Source organism: Styela clava, chromosome 5, assembly GCF_964204865.1.
Source record: "Styela clava chromosome 5, kaStyClav1.hap1.2, whole genome shotgun sequence".
Taxonomy (NCBI): domain Eukaryota; kingdom Metazoa; phylum Chordata; class Ascidiacea; order Stolidobranchia; family Styelidae; genus Styela; species Styela clava.
In genome coordinates, this window is record NC_135254.1 from 1,649,473 (window position 1) to 1,659,603 (window position 10,131).

The window sequence follows — 10,131 nt, forward strand, 5'->3', positions numbered from 1 at the left end:
GGTCGGGAAAATATGCTAACAATTTTTCTAAAAATTGTTTACTGTTTACTGGGATTACTATGTCTAATAACTATGTGTTTGCACAATAAAAGCGTTTGTTTTGTATTGAGCGGTTTACCTATTCTTGGCACTATTGTAGCCTGCGAACAATGCAAAAATAATTTTGTGGCCCGCGAAGCCAACAACCTTGGACCACCCTGCTCTTTGTTCTCAAAAAATGTTCAATATAGCGCCATATTCCACTTATGGCAGACTGGAAAAGACAATTCGACAACAATTCAATGGGTGTAATTTTATTTTTAAACTTTCCCAAAGGGTGAACAATAAAATTAATGCTGCAAACCTGTTCTAGAGTGTCAGTAGCTGCTTGTAACTTGTAATATTTTTTCTCCCCAGGAAGAAAATGAAGAATCTGAAGAGGACTCACAGGGAAGCCCAAAAATTCGACGCACCCCCCAAAAACTTTCAAAGGTATTCACTGAGTTTGACGTTATAGAGAAGAAGAGAATTGAGGAGGAACGCAACAAAGCGTATCAACTCAAATCAACTCAACTGGAGGAAGAAAAAAGATTGTTTGCCGAAGCTAAAAGACTTCAAGAAGAAAAGGTAGGAAACTGTAGATATAGTTTTCTTAAGATGATTTTATTTATATGATGCCTATTCTTGCTTTTTACCACGAATAGAGCCTTGTACAATAAGCAGAAAGCTGCCATTATTTAGGAGAACCGGAATCTTTCATGAATCAGTGATAAAAATCCTGTCAATAATTTCATTTTTGCCAGTAATTATTTGCAAATCGTTGAGAACACGCTTGACATTGTAGCTCTGTTACACTGCACAGGTTCAAATCACTTGGTGAATAATTGTGTACACGTCACTCATGGCTCCCACTACTGCCAAGTCCAATGAGCTGAGGATTCTTTGCGGTTCGTTGAACCATTAGGTTCATACATCTCAAACAAATAAATGACTAACCCATTCAAATTTGCAAAATTTGGAGCAGATTCAACTCGCTTTCGTGAGATATCGCGTGCATCTAACAGACAGACAGACAAACAAACAGACAAATACCAAATATCAACATACTCACCGATCTTGAGATCGATAAGTAACAAAGCGATCCATGTCTACTCCATGTCTAATCTTACCCTATTCCCACAGCCGATGTGAACTGGTAACCATACAATAGTCCAGGATTTGTTAAATTATTAAGTCGTCTTTTCGGCTTTCCTCTCTTTAATATAAATATGAAATCCTATTCCAATATGTAATGTAAAGCAGAAGGCCAACTGGTTAACTATTCCTATACAAGATATGGGATCATGGTTCACCACATTATGATCTTTCTTTTCCTTCTGGATAAATATGTAAATCCAATCCTGCAGTGAAGCCTTACACTAAATATGGGACCATGCTTCAGCATATGATTAAACCAAATTCCATATTTTTTACACCAAATCCACTTTTTTTGTAGGACTACTCATCTGATGAAGATGAAACAGACAGTGTTCGAGTCCAACAAATATCTCCAAGCAGACTTTCATCAACGCTGACCAACTTCGAAGAACAGGAGAAGGAGAGATCTGAAAAAGAACGCATGGTGGCGCAAGAGAGAAAAATTAAAGAAATGGAGGAGGAATTAAAAAGATTCCAAGAAGAAAGAGAACAAATGAATGTAAGTAAACACAAATTGAGAGGGTAGAATATGATTTTTTTCTATTTATCAAGGGGGGAAGGAAAGTGATAAGATGGCATGGTCGAGCTAAGTACAGGATTAAAAAGTAAAAATTTCAAGCCTATGCATTTGAAACAAATAACTGGCTAATTAATGCCATACCCAACATGCACTGGTAACCGGACGATAGGGCTTGGTTTGCCATATGATTAAGCCATCTTTCCGGGATAAATATGTAAATCCTATTCTATCCATATTCTTGCGCTGTGTAGCGCTGGTCGGTTCCTCCACCATCAGGTCCATGCATCCGAAAACAAATAACTAACTAATCCCATACCTGGCATGGAATGGTAACCGGACGAGAGGTCGTGGTTTGCCATATTGTTAAGCCATCTTTCCGGCTTTCTTCGCTTCCGGGATAAATATGTGAATCCTATCCTATCCCAAACTCAAAATTTTAGCAACCGGTTCCGCTTTGTATTGAACTCGCTAACAACGAGTTCCCTCATTCAATAAAATGTATGTGTGTCACTCCGTGAGCTGTAATACCGTGACACACTTTACATATCTTGACACATAACTTTCAAATATAACACAAAATAACCAGCTAAGTAATCGCATACCCAACATGGACTGGTAACCGGACGAGAGGCCGCGGTTCGGCATACGAATAAGCCTATCATCAGCTTTCCACTCTCACGTGATAAATATGTAAATCCTATCCTGACATCAGCTGTGGTGCTCTTTACTTGTTTGCGAGGGTTGTTTAACTCAGTGATATTCAAGCTTTTTCAATCTGCAGAAGATTTTTGTATCATAAACTACTCGCAGAACACCAAATGAAAAGTCCAGATTTTTTGAAAAGATCTTCTTAACCAATAATTATTTCGACTATTCTTTCGATCTATTTATTAGTTCGCATAGAAATCAAATAGCGAAAAGAACAATAGGAGCTCATGACTCGATTTGGAAAAAGACCTAACAATTTCAAATTCTGGCAACAAACTGGTTTCTATTTCAATATGTTATCATTAATTTGTTAATAATCAGAAAATATTCAAAAACAACAATTTGACACTGAACACCTGAATGTCGTTCACGGTAGTCGGTACACCAGGAAAAACGATCAAAACTCACTGGTTTAATGTATAAAACAGGATGGGAATTTCAGAATATTACGACATTCTGAAACTGTTTGCACGAACCTCTTGATTCCACCATTGGGTATTCCCCAGTTCTACAGGAGCACTTGTTTAAGCAAAAATGCTCCATCTTTGAAAATTAGTTGAAAGCTCAGAATCTTTTATTTTTATTTTAACAGGATAGCGATAAGGAAGAGAAATCCGAAATCCCATCGCCACAAGTCAGGCAACCTCGGCCAAAGAAATTGTCGTCGACGTTCACTCAGTTTAACGAGATCGCTAAAATGAGACAAGAAGAAGAGAGAAGAAAAATGAGAGAAGAAAGAGAGAAAGAATTAGCAGAAGAGAGAAGAAGATTTAAAGAAACAAAAGAAGCTGAGGTACTCATGTAGTATGTGAACCAAGATGGCGGACACCGGAACATAGTATGTGTACCAGGTTAGGGTTAGGCAATAATTTGAGGTACAAATACTACGGGAGTCATTTGGCTAATCCCCGAACTCTTAATAGAACTAAAATAAGGAAAATTGGAATAAAATTATGGCCTAACCTTAACCTGGTACACATACTACGTTCGGGTGTCCGCCATCTTGGTTCACATAATACGTTTGTGTGAAGTTTTCTGTTTGTCCAAACCTAGAACATACCATGAATCCTACTTAATATGCTCACTCTAACCGTTTGCTCAATTTTCAGGAGAGTTGCAGTGAAAGTGATGAAGATGACATTATAAAAGAACCAAAACTGCATCGACCAATCAGCAAGTTGAATGTGAGACAACAAATGGATGCAGTGCTGAAGGTATGATAACTGTATTTAACGGATTAAAAGCGCACTTTTAATCCCCTTTTTCTCAAACATCGATTGTTTGCTTATAAGCGTCTAATCTATGGATCAGTTAGTTCTTTATGCTTTATTGTTTACACTTAAAACCAGTTGTGTCGGTGGCCGTCGATCTCAGCAATTTATTGACTGTGCGCCTTAAAACCCCGTGCACTTCATGGTCGTAGAATATGGTAGCCATCTTTATTTTACACATGTCAGCCAGTTCTGCCTGTAGTAGTTGATCGTAACGTCCCCTGTGCATAGTAAATGTTATCCCGCTTTCCCCAAAGGGATAGACTGTCTATTTGTTAGGAGTAAAGATTCAGCAATGACGCATGTTTTAATCGTGGTTATATGAACCCAAGGTGATCAGTTTTACACATGTACGCAAGCTCCCGGCACGAATGCAAAAATCTCGAGTTTTAGCCACGTTTTGAAATAGAAAATTAATAATTATCTAGTTATGGTCGGGAATGATTCGAAAATTTGAATTTCCAAAGCAATCTGTATTCCTTGCCTTACCCTAACTGGATAACTATTAATTACCTTAGTTTGAGCTTTGGCAGTTTTTTTCCCCATAAGATCCCACAATTCTACATCTGAATTTATTTTCTCTTGCAAAGTGGTAAATTTAGAACTTGTTGAAAACTTACAGCCGTTTTTAGACTTGCAACCTTTTTAGGCTCAGCGTGAAGTTGAACAAAAACGAATCATGGAGACAAAGTTCTGTCGAATGACCGTTGAGCAGCAAGAAATGTTTTTGGCGAAAGAAAAACAGGTAGGAACAGATTTTTTTATGTCAAATAGATGAAGAGAAACAATTAGATGGTTCAGCTTAATCATAGTGCGAACCAAGGCCCCTCGTCCGGTTACCAATCCATGTCGGGTGTGGGGTTACTTAGCCAGTTATTTGTTTCGAAAGCATGGACTTGATAATAAAAGAAGATAAACAACCAGTCGTTATGCTAAACACATTGTAGCGGCGAGGAGTCCAGCAATCCTCTCACACATAATAATTTCCAAACAGGATTTTAGCCTGCAAAATGTTGAACCACTCAGGGTAATCAGAGATACAGTGGCGTATCTCAAACCCTTAATGTAATGCGCCACTCCATGCTTTGAGCGAATAGATACTGTCATTGTTGCATCGATATAACAGTTTGTGGACGTGCATATTCTTAACAATTCAATTACAGGTATCATAATTATATGTACCGGTACAGTATTAGGATTGCAAACGAGTCACGTCATTGCGGTCATTCGCCTCTTCCGTCCCGCGAATATTCTTCCACTTCTAATTTTGGTCACCTGTCAATCAACTTTAAGAACCACTGACCTGAATGAAGGTTGCTATAACACTTTCTATTTCATGGAAATCATTCTTATTCGCTATTCTAATCTAAAGTGATTCAAGAGTCTTGCTGCACACTAAGACAAACCAAGGTCAGGCTGAAGACAGAAATATATATTTGTGTTTGTGTTCAACAGACTCTTGAATCACTCAGAATAGTTATCTTTACTCTTGCTACAGCATCCTTGCAATATATGCATGCGGATCCACCGGTACAAAAAGCATAGAAGAAGGATAAGTAGTTAGTATCGCAGAAACCAACTCGCTATTCTAACCTTATAAAATCTTATTTTCAAGCTCCAAATTCTACAAGAAAAACTTGCCAAAGCTCAAGCCGAGTATGACAGCGAGGAGTCTGATTACTCAACTGAATATACTGACGAGAGTGAGGAAGAATTTGAGGAGGTTTGTGAATTTTTTTTTAATTGGGAGAGGGGGGTAACAAGATGGGAGTGGACATTGACTAAAATAAAAGTGATTAAAGAAATTCATGCTATTGAAATTATTGTCATAATACTGTTTGGAATCACTGCAAAAGCTGGAAAATATATTGATAAAACTCGAATCCTGGCAAATTCTGGCAAAATTTTACCTTTAATCAGAAAAATTTATCACACCATCAGCATAGGGTTTGAATCAGAATTTTACCTGCAATGCCAACATAGTTTAGTTCAACGCAACTATGCTATATGCTCAAGGAACATCTTTAGTAGGTATTCATTGAGAAACAAGAAAATACATTCACGCAATCGCTCCGAATGTTGATCTGTCGAGCTGTTGTTAATGTAACCAAATCCAATAATATTAATATTTCCCTTCTGTTTGGATTTTCTTCTGATTTTCTAACTTATTTCACAGAATTACGAAGAAAACGAGGAAGAAGAAGAGAGTGAATCAGAGGAAGAGCAGGAAGGTAATGAATTCCTACACAGATAAATTATGCCATCTAGTGGAGCGGTGTCGTAATTATCAGAATTTGAAAACTTGAATTTTCATTCAAGTCGAAGCAGGATTGATATTTTAACCCTTTTCGAGTCAGAGTCAACATTTTGAATTACATAGAGTCGAAGTTGAAATTTCACACTTCTAATCAGCACACATTTTACCTCACATGATTGCAATTTTTTTGAACTTTTGGGCAGTTTGCGTCGAGTATGGAAATAGTTAATGAAATATTCATTTCAGGTATATGGACTTAAATGGAAAGCCAATCACTTGGCCTTTTCTTGAAGATGCTTGTTCATGACTTCCTCTCTGAACAAGACCCTGGACAACCTTTTATTATTTAGGAAGAACCAGAATTTTACCGCTCTGGCATTGCATACACTATTTACTCCACTCCACTATCACGTCCATGCTTCCGAAAATGTCAGAATTGTGTTGAAAAAATATAACTTCAATAAAAAATATTGAGAAATTTACCTCAACAATTGCCGGAAAGGAAAAAAAAACGATTCGAATAATTTACTATAATTTACTCGGCCGTTCATCTCTTCCGGGATAAATATGTAAATCATATCCTATCCTAAGTCTAACATTTAAACCACAAGTCCATCGCGTCGCGAATACATTGAGACAGCATACCGACCACCTAATCTCTATTTATTCTTTTTACACAGACGACCAAAGGCCAATATCTACAACACGGGAGGACGTCAGCACCCCTGGTAGCAGTGATTCAGGCTACACAGGAGCTCCGTGGTTTACTGATACGTTGTCTAACATTACTTTAACTGAAGGAAAACCAGTGAGATTCGACGCTGTGATACATGCGAATCCGCACCCCAAGGTTTGTATGGAGCATTAAGGCAAGCGATTCGTGAACTTTATAATATTGTTTATCCCGAGTGACGAGATTCGAAATTTGAATAACACGTTCTCTTTTGAATCGAATTCACTAGCACCAGGTTCACTACGTCACTACGTAAGCTACATTAACATGACATTCTTTACTAACCTTCGAAACACCAAATATAACACTAGTCATCTACTGCGCTACTATGTAAGCTACGTTTACTATTAGGATAGGATTTATATATTTATCCCGGGGAGAGGAAAGCCGATAAGACGGCTTGATCATATGGCGAACCACGGCCTCTCTTCCGGCTACCAGTCCAGGTCGGGTATGGGATTAGTTAGCCAGGTGTTATCGACACTCATAAGTTGTTAAAGACGGTTTAAAATCACCCAAAATCCTAATCAATTTTTTCCTTCATTTAGGTGACGTGGTATTTCAACAACCGTGTCATCAGAAACAGCCCAGACTACCAGTACATCAACAAAGGCACTCAGTACTCTCTGTACATGAATGAGAGCTTTGTAGACGATATGGGCGAATACATGTGCAGAGCGGAGAATAACAAAGGGGTTGCAACAAGCAAAGCTATACTGACTGTTATAGGTAAGTGTGTCTGGTTTTAATGAGGGGAATCCCCAACTTTTGGGGGTAAAATGACAGTGAATACAAACGTTGTCGACATTGTATGCTGTCATAAAACGTACTCTGTGACGTCAGAATATTTTAAGACATTATTGTAATGGGAAGATGACTTTACAATGATATGATACTGTGACGTTTGATAATCCACCGAAATGGGTTGAAGTCAAAAGTTGCCGTCATATTTAAGTAACATGACATCAGAATACTTTGAAGATTTCATTGGGGGTTGTAAATTGTGTCATGGGGTGAGTCGATAAGACGATTTATGCGAATTGCGGCTCACGTTGTCTTGTCCGGTTACAAATCTAGGATAGGATAGGATTTACATATTTATCCCGGGGGAGAGGAAAGCCGATGAGACGGCTTATCCATATGGCGAACCACGGCCTCTCGTCCGGTTACCATTCCAAGTCGGGTATGGGATTAGTTATATTGTTTTGTTTTCGGAAGCATGGACTTGGTGGTGGAGGAAGCCGTAACCGACCAGCGGTTACGTGAACCACCCAACGACGGCGAGGAGTCCAGCAATCCTCTCGCACATAATCATCCCTGCATGGGATTCGAACCTGCGAACCCACGCAGAGTAATTAGAGGTGCGGTGGCGAGCGTATTCCTTACACTTAGCCCGTTGAGCCACACCGCCGCGCCGATTGCGTAAGATTGCGCCGATTGCGATAGATAGTCAGTCTATACACGTTGGCGGTGGAAAAAGTCATAATCGATTAATGCTTAATGGTTACGCGCACCACTCTAGGGCGACGAAGATCCCAAAATCCTTTCGTATATGTTTATATAAAAATCTTCGAAACCCAATTTTTTTTTTTTTTTCAGAACTTGATGACTGAATGACGCAGATTTAAAGAAGTTCATACAGAAGTTCAACCCATTGATTATGATGAAAGAATGGCCATCGATTCAAAGACAGAACTCTACCACTGTGATAGAATTAGAATTACTAGTCAAGCATCCAGTATTTAGATACAGAATAGGATTTTCATATTTTTTCTGGGGCAGTGGAAAGATGACAATACGGCTTTGTCCTGATTTCAAATTTAACGGCCTCGCGTTCCGTTACCGGTCAATGTCAGATATGGGAATAGTTAGCCGGTTATTTGTTTCAGTTGCATGGACTTATACGTATATTTAAGAACGAAGGGTTCACTGCAACCTGTGTTTCCCAAGTGGGATTGTCTTTTGAATTTTGAAATTTCAACTAAATTGAAGAATCCAAACCCAACTTAGGAAAATTTAAAATTTTCAATCCGAATTAGGAAACACTAAACCACGAATTTGATTAATATTAATAAAAACATGTCAAACATTCGACTCCAGTGAATTCAAAAATTCCACTCTGATTCTCAAACATGCAGAATTTTATAAAACTACTCCAGACTGAAAATAGGGCTTTGACTCGAGCGGGTATTTGTAACATGCCAAACACCGATTCTGCAGATATGAATGGGACTAGTTACCCAGACTTGCTTTCTCTACTTTCATTGTGCTTTTGTAATATTGCTTTTTATGCTGTTACTTTTTCCTATTACTTTGATAACTTTACTCTTGTAATGCATGTACCAGGTTAGGGTTAGGCCATGATTTTATTCCGATTTTCCCTAATCCTTCCGGTTGAACTGAGAATAATTTAGTTCTCTTACGAGTTCGGGGACTGTCCGTGTTAACCAAGTGAATATACCCCCTGCCCATAGGTTTCAGTTCCTTTATACAACTTGATGTAAAGTAGGCGAACAAAATTAATTACCCACATATTAGTACATACACTTCTGGAGTGCCCGATTTAATGCAGGGGTGTGCAACAGGCGTCTCACGAGCCACGATCCGGCCCAACGAGCCATTTAGTGTGGCCCTTGTTATAACTCAGATTTATCCCCATCAAGCATAAAATTCTGAATCTGACAGTTTATGTCTAAAATAAATTATGCAAGAACTTGAAATTTTAAGTGCCGCGCAAAAATGTTATATGAAGAAAATTTCGCATTGTGAAATTTTTTCATTTTGTTGTATACGTAAAAAAATTAATTTTCTTGTGTGGCTCAGCTGGATGTCTGATGTTGGTAATATGGCCCACCGACAAAAAAATGTTGCGCATCCCCTGAACTAAAGTTAACCCACCATGATGAGGTTTCAGATTCATATAGAGAGCGAGAAAAGCCAATAAAACTGATGAATCATTGAGGTTTTCTCGTTCGGTGAATCGAAGTGCAAATTTTTATAATTAAGTTGCATTTATTTTGTGCTTATACAGTGAACGTTTTTTTTTTATACTTTTTTTTGTATATAAGTTTATAAAAGATTTTCACCTCACAAATTTTATTTAATATTACTTGACCGGCACCGTGTTGCTTAACCAGCGATCTTGTCAGAAAACTCGGCCAGAGAAACCGAACCGGTACTGAGACTTCCTGTCCATGTAATAAAGCATGCAATGCACTTATTTTATTACACAAGCACATGTTATGTTTTTATGTATTATTAAATATATAATAAGATTTTATATAATAAAAATTGTTTAGAAAACTTGAGAATTGTAATTTTTGCAGCGAGTTGTTATGCTTTCACTGTATATATGTGTGTCCAAAGGAGGTTTTTAGCCTTCAAATAAAAGCGAATCGAAATGAGTACTGATAGAAGAGTTACCGAACATTTTACAGTCTGTTGGTTTATTATTTGTTTAAAATAA

General features: G+C 38.0%; 1 protein-coding gene across 2 annotated transcripts in view; it reads left to right on the plus strand.

Annotated features, from left to right (window-relative positions):
• The window catches only part of LOC120343897 (uncharacterized), a 31,296-nt gene extending 21,229 nt beyond the window's left edge, over nt 1-10,067 (plus strand). For both annotated transcript variants that reach the window (XM_078112818.1, XM_078112819.1), the window contains exons 14-23: nt 397-606; nt 1,475-1,675; nt 2,997-3,197; nt 3,514-3,618; nt 4,325-4,420; nt 5,291-5,398; nt 5,852-5,906; nt 6,613-6,782; nt 7,214-7,394; nt 8,265-10,067. In XM_078112818.1, coding sequence (XP_077968944.1) covers nt 397-606; nt 1,475-1,675; nt 2,997-3,197; nt 3,514-3,618; nt 4,325-4,420; nt 5,291-5,398; nt 5,852-5,906; nt 6,613-6,782; nt 7,214-7,394; nt 8,265-8,278 — 1,341 coding nt within the window. In that variant the 3' untranslated portion in view covers nt 8,279-10,067. The remainder of the gene's footprint in view (nt 1-396; nt 607-1,474; nt 1,676-2,996; nt 3,198-3,513; nt 3,619-4,324; nt 4,421-5,290; nt 5,399-5,851; nt 5,907-6,612; nt 6,783-7,213; nt 7,395-8,264) is intronic.
• Nucleotides 10,068-10,131: the final 64 nt, after the last annotated feature.